This window comes from Phyllobates terribilis, unplaced genomic scaffold (assembly GCF_046119375.1).
Source record: "Phyllobates terribilis strain yellow unplaced genomic scaffold, ASM4611937v1 Scaffold_4__5_contigs__length_816908805, whole genome shotgun sequence".
NCBI lineage: Eukaryota > Metazoa > Chordata > Amphibia > Anura > Dendrobatidae > Phyllobates > Phyllobates terribilis.
In genome coordinates, this window is record NW_027362764.1 from 518,033,273 (window position 1) to 518,053,019 (window position 19,747).

At 41.1% G+C, this 19,747-nt stretch overlaps 1 protein-coding gene across 3 annotated transcripts in view; it reads left to right on the forward strand.

Moving 5' to 3' along the window:
* The window catches only part of CARMIL1 (capping protein regulator and myosin 1 linker 1), a 344,138-nt gene that overhangs the window by 137,200 nt on the left and 187,191 nt on the right, over nt 1-19,747 (forward strand). For all 3 annotated transcript variants that reach the window (XM_073678871.1, XM_073678872.1, XM_073678873.1), the window contains exons 12-16: nt 4,627-4,713; nt 5,403-5,506; nt 5,963-6,040; nt 9,899-9,975; nt 10,425-10,529. In XM_073678871.1, coding sequence (XP_073534972.1) covers nt 4,627-4,713; nt 5,403-5,506; nt 5,963-6,040; nt 9,899-9,975; nt 10,425-10,529 — 451 coding nt within the window. The remainder of the gene's footprint in view (nt 1-4,626; nt 4,714-5,402; nt 5,507-5,962; nt 6,041-9,898; nt 9,976-10,424; nt 10,530-19,747) is intronic.

The window sequence follows — 19,747 nt, forward strand, 5'->3', positions numbered from 1 at the left end:
TGAAGCCAATACTGCAAGTCAAATAAAAAAACAATTGCTTTATTTGGACAGAAGTCAAATAACATATTAATATTCAGATAGCATAAGTGAGTCCAATACAGGGTCGCAGATAGATGTAGAGAAAAATACCCTGCCTCATTAGGCCATATAGGTAGAATATCCTGCATATAAGAAAAAAAATTAAGATAGATGGGAAATATAGCATGGAACAGATCAAAGAACCAAGTCTGCCATCCATACACAACATAAATATAACCTGCATATTTGGTACAGCTATACTGGAGCGCTCAGAATGTGGTAATGTAAGAAGATCCATTTATTGTCAAAGGAACCGATAATACCTAGCAGGTAGGAAACCAGGGACCCACCACTCCCGACGCACGTTTCACACAGGAAAGCTTTGTCCAAGGAGTGCTGAAAGAAGCAATGGCTCCGTGGTTCCCTGCATGCTAACAATTTGTAGGTATGGCTCTATGACCTCCTTTTGATCTGTTCCACACTATATTTCCCTTTCTATTTTAATTTACTTTCTTGACATCTCTTATTTTCTATTTTGGGTATCTGTGCTTGATTATGTGTTTCAAATATACAAGATATTCTGCCCATGTGACCCATTGAGGCAGGGTATTTTTCTCTACATTTAGCGGGTGTCCTCGTTTTATCATCACTTGTGCAGTTTCAATATTAATGTTATTTTGACCTTTGTCTGATTTAGTGATTCTTTTTTTTATGCATATGGGTCTTATTACATGGACTGTGGCTGTAGGGAGTTTAAATTGGCATGAGCGAAATCTTATCGTTGTAAGGTAGAAGGAAAGCTTTTAGTTTTGCTGTAAAATCTTTAGTGTTTGGATGTTCTTGCTATTTTAGTCTTGACAGGGTCTCTGACATAAGTTACATTCAGCATGTTAAAGGCGTTTAATAAAGAACAACCTCTTTCAGAGTAAAGTCCCAGGTTCCGCCACCTCTCCCTCCCCCTCCCCGGCAAGCCGGTCATTTTGCTGGAGGAAGCCCTGCTTAGCAAGTCATTTCTTTTTGTGTGACTGATGAATTACAAAGTGGATCTCCTCTCTGGCTCCCACAGGAGGTCCTGAGCAGGGGGCTCCCCTTCAGTGATATCCACATGGCATTTGGAGAGACAACAAACCTTTTACATGAAACTCTACCTTAGTTCAGTTTATTTATTTTTATCCATTTCTGTTGAGCATCCATTAGAAATTAATTTCATGCTAGCTTAATACCCCATGCTAAAGATAGCGTTCAGCATTTTTCCTCTGAAAATCCTAATAAAAATACAAATTGATACCTTTACTAGCCTTTAAACTTTGGATACCAAGGATGTGATGTGTGCGTTTTTGGCACAGTATTCGATCTACACTGTAATACCATGCCTGATTACATATTAGCCAAGCGTTCCCAGATGCATGAATGAAATGGGGTACAATTAGCCTCCCCGTGCTAAAACTTCCTTGAGTTTCAAAGGGGATTATGAGATCATTTAAATGATTCAAGAAAAGTTTTCATGTCAATGGAACGGGGAGTTTCCAGAGTTTAACTGCAGCCAAAAATTATACCCTTTCCAGGGAAAATTTTGGGCTTTTAACATTTACACATCCTTTCTCCCATTCTGCAGTATCCCTGTATAATTTAGTATAATTGCAGGTGATTGTTTTTTTTTGTGTCTTGCCATTAAGGCACATACTAAAATTTTACCTAGAGAATGGGATTATTAAATTGTCATATAATTACCTAGACTAAATTCTAAATTGTGTCCACCTCTTGGTGGTGTGCTGGGGTAGGTATGCGCAGATTATTAGCATTTCAACGTAATCAGGAATGTTTTCATTCACTGACTGCGAAGAAAAAACGACATTAACACATTAGTCCCAAAAACCGTATGTTGCATACCACTTCCGTATCATAATATCAAAACACAGCCCAAGAAAGATTTCTATGTCTTGGGTTTTAAAAGAGACATATGCTTCAAAGAATTGTTCAAACCAATATTTTATTAATAAATGCATAGAAAATACATAGTTAAAAAAAAAGGTGAACCTACAGCTATCAGGCTGTGTGGAACAATATACATATGTTAATACGGATAGCAAATCAAGTTCTCATAACAAAGTGGAGCTAAAGTGCAAGTGCTGGGATATTTAACAAATATTTAGTATATTGGCCAAAGAATAAATTTGATTAGGAGAACATTACATATGATTGCCAAAATTATCGACATTCACACTAGGGAAGAGTAATTTACTTATGTAGATAATGTGCATACATATACATTATGTAAAGGACTGAAACAGTGCACCGACTGGGTTATCTAATTATGGTCAGACTAAAGTGCTAGTGTAAATGTAATCAAAAGTTACTTAATATAATTGCCTCAAAATCACCATGATTGGGAGAAAGTACTGTCATATGCTTACCAGCCTAGCAATGTTCACAGTGAACAATTGTAAACTACTTACATAGCCAATGTGATGAGGATAAGGAGGTCCACATGACAGGCTGTTTAGTGGTTTAAAAAGAAATTGTTTGAGTCACCATATTCTGACTTGCGGATCTTTTTTTATTCTTGCGTCAGTGGAGCTTTGCAAGGGCTTATTTTTTGCCCACCAAGCTGTTGTTTTTATTGTTATCATTTTGGTGACCTTTTGATCGCCTGTAATTACAATTTTTTAATTTTTAGAGTTAAGTGATTGAAAAATAACAATTCTGGAGCTTGATTTTTCTCTTTGATATAGTTTAGAAAATGTTATATCTAAATAGAATGGAAATTCATGGGCACGACTTCTGAATATGTTTTGTTTGTTTTTTTTTTAACACTTTTTCTTGTTAAAAAAAAAAAAAACACCATTTTTTTTTTTTATTTTAAATTTTTTATTTTATTATTTAGTCTTTTTAGGTGACTGATCAATTGCTGGTTCCAATCTCCTTTATTATATACAGCGATACTGCAATATTACAGTAAAAAGTGTAACTGATGCTCATATGCAGCCCAGCCTCAGGGTGCGCTTCACAGTGTTATTCAATGGGGCAGTGCAGTTGAGCATTTTCTTTTCACTGACCGAATCTGCATGTGAAAAAATTGCAGCTTACACTTTGTCAGATGAGACTTACCCATTCAAGTCCATGGGTGCACAAATAAAAAATCAAGTGCCATACGGAGCCACAGTCTAGCATCCATTTTTTTTTTGAAGATTCATTGCAATTCTTTAGCATAGGAAACTGTAAATTGTATTATAAATTAATATAAATATCTAAAATGACATAATAAAAACAACAAAAAACATGATCAGTGCACAAAAAGAAAAAGAAAGAAGGGGGAGTGCCTTACCCTATTGCGGCACTGCCTGTTCCTACCTTGCAGCGGCGGTTGGCACCCTATAACCCCCGCTCACCGACGACTCGCCCTCCTCTCCCTATATCACCCTATAATGACCAACAAAATACAAAAGTAGGGTTCAAAAAAGTGCAATGTGCAAAATTGGAGGTAGAGATGTACAAATCAATAGCATCTGGTAGAAAAGATATATCAGCAGCTCTGATCAGTTCAATTTAGCAGCAGATATAAAAAATAGCAGCAAAAAGTAAAAGAAACTATGCTGGGAGTCTCAATGTCTCTTAAATAATCTTATACACAGTTCAGAGACCTAGCATGATATATATAGTTTTCATAATTATCAATTTCATAATAATAGATTTCATGATATTAGTAGATTTCATATCAAATATAATCAAAACAGCCCAAGCATAGATACATTATATTCAAGGTCAAAATTCAGCGTAACCAAACCATACATAAACTCAACGCGTTTCTCCTTTTAAAAGGGTCATCAGGAGTAGTTAATCAGGCAAAAATACTATATGTATATGATATGAAATCTACTAATATCATGAAATCTATTATTCATTCCTCTTCCTGGTATGTATGGCCCCTTTCATCCTTCATCCCTGTATGTATGGCCTCCCTCATCCTGGTATGCTTGGCACCCCATGATCCCCATCACGCTGCACCGAAAGAAAGAAACAATTATACTCGCCTTCTCTCTCCTCCCAGCGCTGCGTCCTGCTCTGTTGCCGACCAGGATCTCACTGTGTGAGCCGCGCATGGCGTAACTGACATGCACCCTCACACAGCGAGCTACTGTGCCGGAATAGTCACTGCTCCCCACGCTGGGACTGTGTGCATGGGGACCAGTAACCATTAATTCTCCTTAATAGCGTGCACACTGTACCCGCAGCGCGGCTCCTGCTGCGCTCGGCGGTCAGTGTGCCCGCTATTAAAGTCCATGAATATTCACCACACCCATGGGTGAATTGAGATGTGTATATATAGGTAAATTCATATTTTATTAATATTTATTTTGCCTCTATCTATATATCTATCTCTACCAAACACTATGCTTCAGGGCTGTTTCAGTGTTCAGTTCAAACTCTTTTAGAAGCTCTTTTCAACTGTTGCTTTGCAAGATATGTACACTGCAAAGACTGTTCATTGCCTATATTAAAAATAAAAAAAAGTTAGTCTTTAATTCAGTCCATCCACCAATACAATATGATTTTTATACATCCATTGATGTACACATATTGACATGATATTCTGTGTGTTCTTTACAGGTGTGTCTTTTTTAAGCACACAGTTTGCCAAACTACCTAGGGGACTGATACATTTAAATTTATCAAAAACCTCAATATCACCAAAAGGTATGAAATGTGTATGATGTAATTTTATTAACATACTGTGCATATAAGTGTGTGCGTGTGTGTGTGTGTAGGGTATTTATTTGTGTGTGGGGGGTATTTATATGCGTGGTGTGTGTGTGTGTGGTATATGCGGTGTGTGTGTGTGTAAGGTATATGCGGTGTGTGTGTGTGTGGTATATGCGGTGTGTGTGTGTGTGGTATATGCGGTGTGTGTGTGTGTAAGGTATATGCGGTGTGTGTGTGTGTGGTATATGCGGTGTGTGTGTGTGTGGTATATGCGGTGTGTGTGTGTGTAGGGTATATGCGGTGTGTGTGTAGGGTATTTATTTGTGTGTGGGGGGTATTTATATGCGTTGTGTGTGTGTGTGTGTGTGTGTGTGTGTAGGGTATTTGCGTGGTGTGTGTGTGTTATTTCGATAAAGGTTTAGGGCAAAGAATTGAGCCTTTGCCATTATCTGTATGGGTGCGTTATGAGTCCCGTACATACATTATTTGCCTGGTGACACTAAAGTTGGGGAGTTGGACTTTTCCTTACTATGATGGAAATCCCATACACATTATCACAATGTTGTGTGGGAATCGATTGGGAAAAAAGATTATTGCTAATAAGCAGTATACAGTGTTAGCACAGCTAGATGTATTTACTTCTGTATATTTTTTTAAATCTGTGATTCACTTCATCCTCCTAGGAGTGAACAGCCTTTCCCAGTCATTGAGTGCAATGCAGTTGATTGCAACCACCCTTACCCACCTCGACCTCTCAGGGAATATCCTCCGTGGTGATGACCTTTCGGTATGTACATCACTGCACCTTGTGTTTTTATAGCCGCGTTAATGAAATAAATAAGTAGTCCATCTCTCTACAATCTTATACATTGTGCACCTACCCTCTTATACTATCTGGGCATTAAATATTTGACCTAAATTCTAAATTATCTAAGACAATTCTGCATTTACTTTTACAATATATTGTTGTTTTTGTTTATCTTAAGGATAGGTCATCAGTATAATAGTAGTGGAGGACCCTTTAATCTGACTTCTCGAATCTTGGCCATATTTAAGGGTAGAGCTTCATGTTAGGCTCTTGTTTATACAGTCAGCTGTGATCTTTTATTTTTGCCTTAAACTGTAAAAACCTACAAATTTGTTACAACTTAGAAAGCTGTGTTATTATAAATGACTTGTATACTGTGTGTATTGTGTTCACATTCCAATCCAGTAATTCTTTTTCTGTTCGCTTTCCTTCTAGTATTTGTATACTTTTTTGGCACAGCCAAATGCCATTAAGTACCTGGATTTATCGAACACGGAGTGTCCCGCAGATGCGGTAATCATGAAATTTTTGTATCTTTTAATATCTGCCTATAAAGCAGAGGATGAGATTCCTACTGCAATCATTGTTGTATGGTGCATTCATCTAGGCATATTATATAGTTAATACGTATGTCATCAGGGGTATAACTAGTAACCGTGGGGCTTGGGATGAGGCCATGCCAATCCAGGACATACAGATATCACTAACCTCACCTCTAAGTAGAACTATCCCAATCTTAACTGTTAACCTTAGCAGCTGTAATTCCTGCTCCATTCACATTTAATTACATGTATGGAATGATTTGGGTTTATATATTATGTCTGGAGCTATTGATTGGAATTAGACCACATTTTAGGGCTTTTTTTATGAAGTAGCAAATCAGTGTTCCATATGTATGGATGTTGTGTGATGCTTAACATGGTTTACTGAAACATTACCACTAAAATGTATTCATATGCTTAAAAGGAATCTGTCACCAAGCTTTTGCCACCTAATCTGAGAGCAGCCTAATGTAGAGACAGAGACCCTGATTCCAGTGATGTGTCACTTACTGGGCTGATTACTGTAGATTTTATCTACTGATAAAACAGTGATTTTATCACTAGAGGACCTGCTGCCATGTACCGTATATTCCGGCGTATAAGACGACCTGGTGTATAAGACGACCCCCCTACTTTCCTGTTAAAATATCGAGTTTAGGATATATTCACCGTATAAGACTACCCCTTTTCCAACGCATACCAAACACCGGTAAAAATTAAAAAAAAAACAGATTTGAATTTAACATGGTCCTTTTTTAATTTAAATTCTTATGACATGCAGGTATATAGCAGGAAAACTGTCACTCATAAACATATTAAAATAGGGGGGACCCCACGTCATTTTTTGGGGGGGTCCCCCATTCTAATAGCTAGTAAAGGCTAGGTATTCAGCTGGGGGCTGATATTAGTAGCCTGGGAAGCTCCGTGGGTATTACCCCCTTCCTAGACTTCAAACATCTGCCCCAGCCGTCTGCTTAACCTCCGCTAGAGACTATAATGATGGTGGATCCCACGCCAATTTTCTTTTTAAAAAATCCTTTATTTTAACACTAAATGACAATTGAGGGGTTAATAAAGATGCAGTCCCTAAATTATTATTAATTTTGTAATTAATTTTTCCCAAAAATGTTGACGTGGGCTTCGCCATATTTTTGTGTCTAGCCAGGTACAGCAGGCAGGAACGGGCTGCACCCAACCACCAGCTGCCTATTTGTACCTGGCCGGACACAACAATATAGGGAAGCCCTTTTTTTTTTAATTATTTCATGAAATAATTAAAAAAAAAAAGACGTGGGGCTTCGCCCTATTTTTGTGTCCAGCCAGGTACAACTAGGCAGCTGGGGGCTGGAATCTGCAGCGCAGGGAGCCCCAAGCTTTCTGGCCCCCCCCCCCCCCCCCCCCCCGCTGCAAATTGCAGTCCGCAGCCACCCCGGAAAATGGCGCGTTCATAGAAGCGCCATCTTCTGGCGCTGTACCCAACTCATCCAGGGCCCTGGTGCGGTGGCTCACTGGGTAATAAAGGGGTTAAGGCCAGCTTGGCATTATCAGCTGGCCCTAAGCCCGAAATTCATGGGGTCACGCCAATATTAGACATGACCGCCATGAATTTCTAGTAAAGTAATTAAAAAAAACACAAACACCCAGAATAAAGTCCTTTAATTGAAATAAACACACAATTTTTTAATGTTCTAAATTAAACCATACCTACCATCACGCCCATTCCAGCTGAAGCCAACGATCTCCTGCAATAAAAGTAAAATAATAAAGCAACCTCATCCTTACCTCTCCATGGTTCCCAGGACCGGTCCAGCTCTGCTACATTCACATGACAGGCTGGACCGCAGCAGAACGCTGCCGTTCAGCTTGCCATGCGGCAGACACTGAGAAGCGCAGGCATGCTTGTGCTCCTCAGTGTCTGACTGTGACGGCATCCAGATGAGCCGAGATCATGTCCAATGAACTCGGCTCACCTCATGCACGTCACTGACAGCGTGGGAAAATTCTCCTGCTCCCCGCATGCGCAGTAGAAGTTTCCCACGCTGTCAGTGACGGACGTCCAGGAGGTGAGCTGAGTTCATTGTCGGCTCATCTGGATGCCGTCACAGCCAGACACTGCAGAGCGCAAGCATGCCTGCGCTTCTCAGTGTCTGCGGGATGACAGGCTGGATGGCAGCGTTCTGCTGCGGTCCAGCCTGTCATGTGAATGTAACAGAGCTGGACCGGTCCTGGGAACCATGGAAAGGTAAGGATGAGGTTGCTTTATTATTTTACTTTTATTGCAGGAGATCATTGGCTTCAGCTGGAATGGGCGTGATGGTAAGTATGGTTTAATTTAGAACAATAAAGAATTGTGTGTTTATTTCAATTAAAGGACTTTATTCTGGGTGTTTGTGTTTTTTTAACTTTGACTATGGGGTTAGTAATGGGGGTGTCTTATAGACGCCTCTCCATTACTAACCTGGGCTTGATGTCAGCTGGCATTATAAGCTGACATCAACCCCAGCCCTATTACCCCCTGCCACCGCACCAGGGCAGCGTGGAAGAGCGAGGCTAAGTGCCAGAATTGGCGCATCCTATGGATGCGCCATTTCTGGGGCGGCTGACGGCTGGTGTTTCTAGCCTGGGAGGGGGCCAATATTCATGGCTCCCTTCCTGGGCTATTAATATCAGCCCCCAGCTGTCTGCCTAGCCTTTGCTAGCTATTAAATTAGAGGGGACCCCACGTCATTTTTTTTGGGGGGTCCCCCATTTTAATAGCTAGTAAAGGCTAAGTATTCAGCTGGGGGCTGATATTAGTAGCCTGGGAAGCTCCGTGGGTATTACCCCCTTCCCAGGCTTCAAACATCTGCCCCAGCTGTCTGCTTAACCTCCGCTAGAGACTAAAATTAAGGGGAACCCCACGCCAATTTTTTTTTAAATAAATCCGTTATTTTAACACTAGATGACAAGTACAGTAACCAGCACTGTCACTGTACTTCTTATATATGTGACTGACATGTTTCTATCTATCTAATCTATGTGTGATGCTCTATCTTTCTGTTATAAATTGTCGGGTACAGATGCTGAATTGCCTACCGGCTTTTTTAAAGAGACGGTGCATGAAAACACTAATATTTGTTTTAATAAATCCTTTACACTAAATGACAAGTACAGTAAGCAATACTGTCACTGTACTTCATATATATGTGACTGACATGTTTCTATCTATCTAATCTATGTGTGATGCTCTATTCTTTCTATTCTAAATTGTCGGGTGCCGCTGCTGAATTGCCGGCTTTTCATATATTGTCACAGAAGCGATGCGAACTTCCCAGCTCCGGACACAGCGCAGCGCTTCTGTGACAAGTGAAAACTGTCGGCACAGAAGTCCTGCGCTGTGTCCGGAGCTGGGAATACGCAGCGATGTGTCAGTTTCAGCACAGAAGCGCTGACTGTCTGGACCTACCGCCGCCGTATTTTAACTCCCTCCACCTTATATTAACTCCGACATGGCAGGGATACGGCCACGGCAGCTTATTAACACCCCCAGAGTATCCCCGCATGTCAATTTCTGAAAGTTCAAAAGCATTACCGGCGTATAAGACGACCCCAGACTAGACAGAAGATTTTTCAGTCTTCAGAAGTCGTCTTATACGCCGGAATATACGGTAGTTCTCCCATATATATATTTTGTATAACTCCTCCCCACCAATGATTTCCAGCTTTCTGCCCCTACATCATGCTGCTCTTTTGACAAGGTTTATGCCGTCACAGCTTGCATGTAATAAATTGTGTACTATGATATGGTGTGAACTATGCTGTAATGACCGTACCGTTGTTCTTGCTCTAGGTCTGTGGCGCTCTACTGCGTGGTTGCTTAATGCACCTTACTACACTCAACCTTTCTAGGACATTCTTTCCCCACAGGTATTCTCCCCACTTCTTACTTACCTTGGGGTATCCTTTTAGTTTACAGATTTGGAGCTAGAAGTGTTCTACCATTTTCTTTAATTCATGTTTTTATTTGTTAAAGAAGCAATGCTATCAAATTTTAGTATCAAGTTTCTAGGTATGTCAGTGTCCCCTCATAGGATGTACTCTTTGTTGACCTAGGAATCAAAATTTCTGTAACTTATGGCCATTATGACATACTTTTAAAGTACCTGTTCCATCATTCACATCCTTATGGAAATTACAGCCAGTCTTTGGCCTTCAGCGGTCTTTTTTTTTTTTTTTACACATGGCTGAATTGTTGACTTTTTTTTTTTAAATCTTTAACCTAATCGGGATTAGTTATGTATTTTAAGGCATACTTGCCTCATGTTTCTATGAATTATTGTCAGATTAAACAAAATGTTCCTCTTTGTAATCTACAGGAAAGGAAAAGAAGTGCCACCTTCTTTTAAACAGTTTTTTAGCAGCTCTCTTGCTTTATTGCACATCAACTTTTCTGGAACTAAGCTCTCCCCTGAGCCTCTGAAGTAAGTTTATCTTCTTTTTATTATTATGAATTCAGCATTTTGCTGACTTTTCTGGCCTTCACATTGTGGAGCCAAGTCCCTATACTATTAAATACTGTAAGAAAAAAACAACATGGGGAAAAAGTAAATCTATATGCTACAAAGTCTTATGTTACTAACGAGCTCTACTTAGATTAACAAATATAATAAGTAGTGAAACGATTTTTATTGTATAATTTCCTCCATTTGTGTGTCCCTGCGTCCCCTGACCAAGCAGGGCGAAACATGCTTTATGGGAATTATACTATGTAACTAGTTTCACTTTTTACTCTAGGTATTAACCCTTTGTCTATCCCACTAGTTAGTTATGAGTTATCGTTACTACGCTCATTTATATGTTCTATCTTCTTGAATGTGCTTTCTTCATGTATGGTTTGCATTAGGTTTCTGCTGAACCCAGATTTTTATTTGCTTTGCGCCCCATATACATATGCAGGAAAATTTCTTCAGTCTTGTTTCTGATTTCACATATATTGGTGTTCAGTGGTACTGAAGGAAAAATGAAACATTAGAAAGTGTTGTATGAAATCAAAAGGATGTCTATAAAGCCAATAGTCCATAAAGCCTGGTCCTCCACAGAGAGATGCATTTGAAGCTGTGTTCTGCTCTGTCTAATTGATGGGGATCGGCATGAGGGATTCACTTCTGTTAAGTCAAAATGCTTCGATAGGGTTTACTAAACTAGGCAACCTCTTCAGATGATTAGTATTTTTTTTAATTTGATGTTTTGACTCGGTACAACTTTTCAATGACATTTTATTAGGTTGCATATTTGATCATCCATAACCAGAGACCCCCATTATAGTGATCGCTGAGAGTGATGACTTTTATCTCCTATCCTACGGTGAAAATAAAAGTGAGTGGTGCGATGCTGCATCCTCTTCTAGTTACTCCTGGCATGGTAGCCCACCTGACCTCCCATCTATGCAGGCAGCTGGCTCCATTCACCTAAATGGGGCTGCTAGAGTTCCCTGCACAGCTGGATGACCGGCAGATGCTGTACAGTGAAGGGGATGCAGCGTGGCATCGGTGGTGGGTCCATTCATCGGAGGAATAAGGTCCCATAGTGATATCCCATCAATTTATCACATGGGAAAACCCCTTCAGGTATTCCAGGTTGCCAGCATTTTTATTTCTTGGCGGGCTGTTAAATAGTTTGTATTTATGTGATGGTTCACAGTGTATAATCAGATTCCGGTCTGAGTTGTGAGAAATGGAGCTGCACAGCAATATGTCATCCTTCATATGCTTGCCTTAGGCAGATCTTTACATTACAGATCTTTACATTGTTTTGGAGCGTGACAGCCAATATACCAAGCTGGGGGGAGAATGAAATTATTTAAGGTGTGCTCATTTGCATGATGTACAGAATTTGCTAGTGACATTTTACACCTAGAGGCTAAACTATATTTGTTGTGGCTGATGAAGGTGTGGCAAATGCGCCTTCTCCAAATAAAGAGCGGTGTCTGGGAAATATGGCTAAAATAATGCTACACCCAAGACAAGATGCTGATACCATTCACAGATATGTTTCTGGAAGTTCTCTGCGCCAGTGATGTGAGGATAGGGTATGGCCTTGGGTGCAGTTTTTTTTTTTTTCATTTTTTTTAATGTCCATAATCTTTTGACCCCATTATTGATGACAGGGAAGAATAAATTGCCAGGTACTTCGATTTAGCCTTCTTTTAGAGGCTGCGCTATTCTGAAACCTGCTTTGTCTTAGGTGTAATATGACCAACATATTATTGCTCACTGAACTGTATCATTTAGTTGGTGATCTTGTACTTTTATGTGCTTCTTGGGTTTATTACAGACATTCTATGACCTGAAGGGTTTTTTTTAGTGACTTTCGGGTGTGCCAAATAAAAAACAGGCTTTTCAAGTATTCGCTGTCACATCCCTAGAGCCCATATTTTATGTGATCTGCGGCTTTAAGAGCTGTATCAGTAGACAGTCAGACCTTTAAAGTGCACCTGGGCTGCTGCAGGCTAGGTGGGGCACACCAAGATTATTGTACGTGTCCATTAATGGCTTTCATCTTGCACTGTATTCACTGCTTTTTCATTCTGTTTTACAGCTGCATTGATGCCAATGCATAATAAAGACTAAAATAGAATGTGACAGCCGCAGCTGTTCCTTTTCATGGTGTAGCACTCTATTACCCTGATTTGCTGTATTGAATAAGATTTCTTTAATCAGAGTTGTTGCAGCTAGTTGCATAGTATTTTTTTCATATTGCAACATAAGGTATTTTTAGAAGTCGTTCAGGGACGTCCAAACCTCAAATTAAAAAACGAAACAGTAATTGTAATTCCTAAATCTGTGAACGAATACATTGTACACAAAGATGTATCACACGGCTATTGGTTAGAGTAGCATTGTAAGTGGTGAACCTTCTATACTGTAGGGTTGGTAAATCAAGGATGTGGTGAGGGGAGGTTTGCTTAGAAGAATAGCATTAAAGGGTCTCTGTCAGCACAGAATGACTGTTCAAACCAAGTACAGGCGCTTGGTGCACCCTTGGTGTGGCCAATCATTTAAGTCCACTTACTTGTTTTCTCTCTATCACCACGCCCTCCTCTTCTTCGATTCTGGCTTTATAAAAGCAGTGAAAGGCCGAGACATCAAGAAAACAAGTAGGTGGGAAGATGCACTTAAATGTTTGGCCACACTAAGGGTGCACCAAGCGCCTGTACTTGGTTTGGACAGTCATTCTGTGCTGACAGACCCTTTAATCCTTGTTTTAATGTTGGTTCACAAGCAGATGTTGACATCTGGTCTCACCTATGTTGAGATTTGCCATGTGTCAATTAAAGGAAGTCCATGAGGACAAGTTGACTGTTCAAACTAAGCACAGGCTGTTGGTTCATCCTTGGCGTGACCAAACAGTCCAGTGCACCTTCCCACCTACTTGTTTCTATCCACACCCTTCTTTGGTTCCTGCAAAGCCAAAGCAGTCAGTCAAGAAAATGGTAGAGATGGATGAAAAATAAGTAGGTAAAAAGATGCAGTGAACTGTTTGGCCATGTCATGGGTACAGCCAACGCCTGTGCTTGGTTTGAACAGTCTCTTTGTGTTGACAGATCCCTATAAAACGGTCACTTGCTCTTTAGAGGAAGATTACAGACAAAGGCAATACATGTTGAAAGTGTCATTTTCTAATCTAAGCTGAGGATTACATGGTAGAACTTAAAATCCTAATAAAAGTGACCTTTTCACGTAAGTGACTGCTTAAAAGTAAATGTCCACTTTAACCTAAGAAGGATGAAAACTCTGTGCTGCTTTCATAATCTAAATTTATAGTGGTGAGAGTTTAGCTTTTCTGCTATAAAATTCCAAATCCTTCACATAGACATTAAGTAATATTATAAAATTCTGGCTCCTATAGCAATAGTTAGTTTCTGCATGGTTTTTATACATAACCCACAGTAATAAAAAGGAATGTATTATGGTCTCTGCTACTAGTGAAGCTTCAGATCTTATCGGCCATATAGCAAAAAGGCCATGGGAGGCACCAAAGAACGGCTGAACAGCTCCTTGTTTGCTGATCGGTAGTTGTTTAATAGCAAACAGGCTGACCCAGCTTCAGACGAGTGCTGAACTATCTCTAATAAATCGTTCAGAGCACATAGCTGCCATTGTTCTCGGCAGCACAGGTCCTGTTCACACTACTGCTCAGAGCGATGATCATTTGTTCAGCATTTTACTCAATGAACAATTGTTTTGCTTGTTTGTCGGGTGATTAGCACCCTGTTTAGATTGCACAATTGTCATGAAACATTCCATCGATTGCTTGTTCATGATGATCGTGCAGTGTAAATGGACTTTAATGCAGAAGTCATATCACAGATTGGACCATAGATACAATAGTAAACAGGTCTGTATAATAGTAGTAAATCATATATTAATATAGTCTTACATAGGAGGATATGGGCTTATGTTATCTGTTTTAGCAGTATGGCCGTTATTCCTGCTTGTGCTATGTATTCTAATTAAAGTATTTTTTTATGTTATTCATAATTAGTAACGATTTTATCCACATTACTTTTGGGCGTTTGGCTCATTATATATGTAGTATATATATTATTGTGTTTGCAGGGCCCAGAGCCCCATTCTTGGGATTGTTTGAGGTCGCATTGGTCAGACCCACAGCGATTAGTACGTTTTCCCTATCCTAACGATGGTGGATAACTTTATATTTTGGGAATACCCTTCAAAGGGTAACTGTGCTTTGAAGTATATATTCAGAATAAGGTGTCCTGCTTGTGTATATGAGGAATAACACACATTCTGGTCATTATGTGACTTATATCCTGCATTCTCACTCGTTTTCCCCTCTCCATGCTCTATCTGTAGCTTGCAATCCCCTGGTAGCTGAGGGAAGAGATGACTGTCTATAGATAGTTTATAAGTTTTCAAAAATGTTTGGGGTGTTCAAAAAAAAAAAAAAAAAAATACAGCAACCCCATGAGAAATAAGTCAGAAAACTAAAAGTGAAGTAACTACAAATACAATTTCCTAGATGGGGGGTTTAGTGGGCACAAATGAATGGCATGAAGTTAATTTTATATGATTAACATTAATGTAAGCATGGTATTTGTCAAAAAGACAACCAATGATTTCTAGAAATTGCTTTCTTTCCTTAGTTGACTCATTATACATTTGCCTATATTTTTGTCATCTGCGCTAAAATAGGAGCAGATGGCTTCGTGCTATATTTTATAATTGTCTTATTTGTGTAGACCACAATGATGGCTAATAGAAAAATACGATTCATGGATTTCACAAAATATGACACATTATAGAGATTGCAAGTTATTATGTGCCAAATTATCTTTGACTTTACAAATAAAGAAGTACGGTAGTCCTGATGTACATTTATTTAGTACTTGCTATATTCTAAAACTGACATCTGGGATTCTGGAAAAGGGATGTTTGCCAGAATTGTCTCGAAGGAAGTCAATTTTTTATTACTATTTTTTTAACCCCTTTAGGACCCTGGGATTTTCCATTTTTGCGTTTTCGTTTTTTGCTCCCCTTGTTCCCAGAGCCATAGCGTTTTTATTTTTTTGGTCAATATGGCCATGTGAGGGCTTATTTTTTGCGGGACAAGTTGTACTTTTGAACGACATTACTGGTTTTACCATATCGTGTACGGGAAAACGGGAAACAAATTCCAAGTGCGGTGAAATTGCAAGAAAAAACGCAATACCACAGTTGTTTTTTTGTTTTTACCATGTTCACTGAAAGCTAAAACTGACCTGCCATTCTTATTCTCCAGGTCATTACGCGTTCATAGATATCAAACATGTATAGGCAGGGTCGGACTGGGGTGCCTAGGGCCCACCAGGGGAACTGACTCTAGGGGCCCACACTACAGCCCACCAGCTGTGAAGCACTGAGAGGCAGGACTTTGTTCGAACAGTCATTCCATCCTGCCAGAGTCCCTTTAATGGTAACTTGTCACCTTGAAAAACGCTATTTATCTGCAGGTAAATAAGGTTTAAAGCCTGGTTAGACGGCTTAATGGAAAAGCGTAGGCTACACGGAGAAAATTACGCTTTATTCTTCCTGCCGCCACTCGCTTCCTGTTATTGGGTCGGTGCAAGGAGGGAGACATTACAGTCAACGTGAACTACAAAGTGAGCGTGCTGCAATAACGTCCGGCACCTTGATTGTGACATCTTCCATGGAGCCCAACCTCAGGCTGAGCTTCATTGAATGACTAACATGGCAGCAGCACCTGGCAACTAGTGCTGAGCGAGCGTGGTCGGATAAGGTGTGATTCCAGCATGCTCAGGTGTTATCCAGGTATCTTGTAGTGCTCTGCTAATATGCTCGAGTCCCCAGGGTAACATGTTTTGCGGTGGTAGGCAGACGCAACACATGCAGGAATTGCCTGTTTGTTAGGTAATCCCTGCATGTGTTGCTTCTGTCTACCGCCGCAAAACATGTTACCGCAGGGACTTGAGCATATTAGCAGAGCACTACAAGATACCTGGATAACACCCGAGCATGCTGGGATAACACCTTATCCGACCACGCTCACTCAGCACTACTGGCAACTCATCAGCAATCTGCAACTGCGTCACAGGGGGCTGAAGGGAGCAGGTGACTGCATGCACCGGCCATCGTGCTATCTAAATGCCGCTGTCAGTGATTGACAAGGGCACTTAAATACTCAAAACAGCAGCAATCAAGGCGAGCTCTGATCACTGCTGTTACAGGCAGACGCTGGCTATCCAACACAGCCGACATCTGCCCAGTATGGAGCAGGCTCAGCTCCTGAAACTGCTCCATACAAGTACAACCCTATGGTTATGACAAGGTTAGCAAATTTCACTTGTCTGTTCCTAAATGTGGAAAGACAAATGGAATTCCCTAACACATGTGAGCGAGTCCTAATAGATTTAGTAAAGGTGCCTCAAGCATATGAATGTTATTACATACACGCGTCTTACAAAAATACATATTATTCCAGATACGTAGATACATACAAACTCGCAGAAGATCACAAACACGCAGACGCGCACAAACTCATCAGTACATGAATACATCATCTGAACCACCATCATTTGTAATGTCAGGTCAGCCCCATATATCTTTGTATCACATAAACCTACAACTCCCAGTATGTATCTAACAATAGAGATACTGGGAGTTATCAGTCCTCATCAGACTGCGGACCATACAGGAACCACAGTACTGATGAGACACAGGCAGGATCACAAATGAACATTTACATCCAGGTATCTTACCTGAGACGTCTTCTCTGATTAGAGTTGTTCTCTTTCTTTTCTTCCTCTTGTGCAGTCTCCATGATGACTTTTCTCATCCACAGCTCGTCTCTGCAGACTTCCATCTTCTCCGGTCTTCTGCAGCACATCCCGACACGATGCCCTTAAAGATACAGTGTCATTATAATGCTCCTGAATAACAATATCTACACTGAGCCCCTGAATAAACCTAACTCTTACAATGCTCCCTGCACAAAACATGACATACACTCTACCCCTCTTATGCTACCTGCTCTCCTTACCATACTGGGCCCCCTCTTCACACTGTCTTCTCACACTGTGTCCCCCCTATACTGCCCAGTCTCTATACTGTGCCCCTTCATCACACTCCCCCCTCCTCAGCATACTGTTCCCTCCTTTCTGTGCCCTCACACTGTTCCCCCCACACTACCTAGTCTCTGTGCTGTGTCACCTCACACTTTTCTCCCCCCATACTGTCTCCTCACACTATTCCCCCACTCTCCATACTGTCTTATACATCCCTTCCCCATTCTGTTCCCGCACCCATTCCCACCCCTCCCCTAGTTCACCATACTGTTTCTTCACACATCTCCCCATTCTGTCTCCTAAAATTTCTCTCCCATATCTCTCCAAATATAATAAATCTTCGGAAGAGCACACAGACATGCAGAAGCACGCTTACACACATGAAAACAAGCGCACACGGACACATACTAAGGGCTCTTTCACACGTCAGTACATGCGGTGACCGTTTCCACACGTACCAGAGACACTGACACACGTAGACCCATTCACATGAATGCGTATGTGCACATGTCAGTGTGTTTCCACTTTCCACAGACCATGTGGTGTCCGTGGGCAAAACACACTGACATGTCTGTTTTTTACCTGCTGTCCAGACCGCAAAAAGTCCCGCACACTGATGACAGTTAGCACCCGTTGCTTGGGAAGAGCGCTGAGAACTGCCCTCATCATAGATCCCTGAAGGTGCTGCAATCAGCACCAGCAGGGTCAATGATGAGAGTAATAGTCTATACAAGCTGTGTCCAACTGTAAAAAGAATAAAATAAAAAAAACCTTATACTAACCTCTACTAAGTGTCACCCACTGTAATCCGTACGAGCTCTCACGCCGAGGAGAATGTCTCCTGCAGCGAGTGGGCTCCGGAGCTGCGCTCAACAAGCGGTGTCCTGTCATTCACTAAGCGCAGCTCTGGAGCAAGCTCGCTGCAGAAGTCCATTCTCCTCGGCGTGAGCGCTCGCACGGATTACAGCGGGGGACACTTAGGAGAGGTGAGTATAAGGATTTTTTTATTTTATTATTATTTTTACAGTTGGACACGGTGGGAGTAGACTACTACTCTCATCATTGACCCCGCTGCTGCTGATCACAGCGCCTGCAGGGATCTATGATGAGGGCAGCGCTCAGCACCCGGCTCTTGGGAACAGCGCTAACTGTATACTGTTTCCCAAGCGCCAGTATGTGTCACTTGGATGACACACAGGTGGACACGGATATCTCCAGTCCCGAAAATATCAGGACATGTGAAAGAGCCCTAATATACACGCAGATACAGATACTCACAGAAATGGGGACACGTACACACACAGGCAAGCACACACAGAAATGCACAGACACACTCAGACAATCACACACAAAAATGCAGACACGCAGGGAAGCACACACACATGTGAAGACACCTAAACACCCAGGCATACACAATGTACACACACAGGCATATACACACAAACACACAGGCATATACACACACACACAGGCATATACACACACACACTGTACACACACAGGCATACACACAAACACTGTACACACACACACTGTACACACACAGGCATACACATACACACTGTACACACACAGGCATATACACACTGTACACACAGGCATATACACACTGTACACACAGGCATATACACACACTGTACACACAGGCATATATACACACACTGTACACACACAGGCATATACACACAAACACACAGGCATATACACACACACACTGTACACACACAGGCATACACACACACACTGTACACATACACACACTGTACACACACACACTGTACACACACACAGGCATACACACACACACTGTACACACACAGGCATACACACACACACTGTACACACACAGCCATATATACACACACACAGGCATATACACACTGTACACACAGGCATATACACACACACAGGCATATACACACTGTACACACACAGGCATATACACACTGTACACACAGGTATATACACACACAGGCATATACACACACTGTACACACACAGGCATATACACACACTGTACACACACACAGGCATATACACACACTGTACACACACACAGGCATATACACACACTGTACACATAGGCATATACACACACACTGTACACACAGGCAT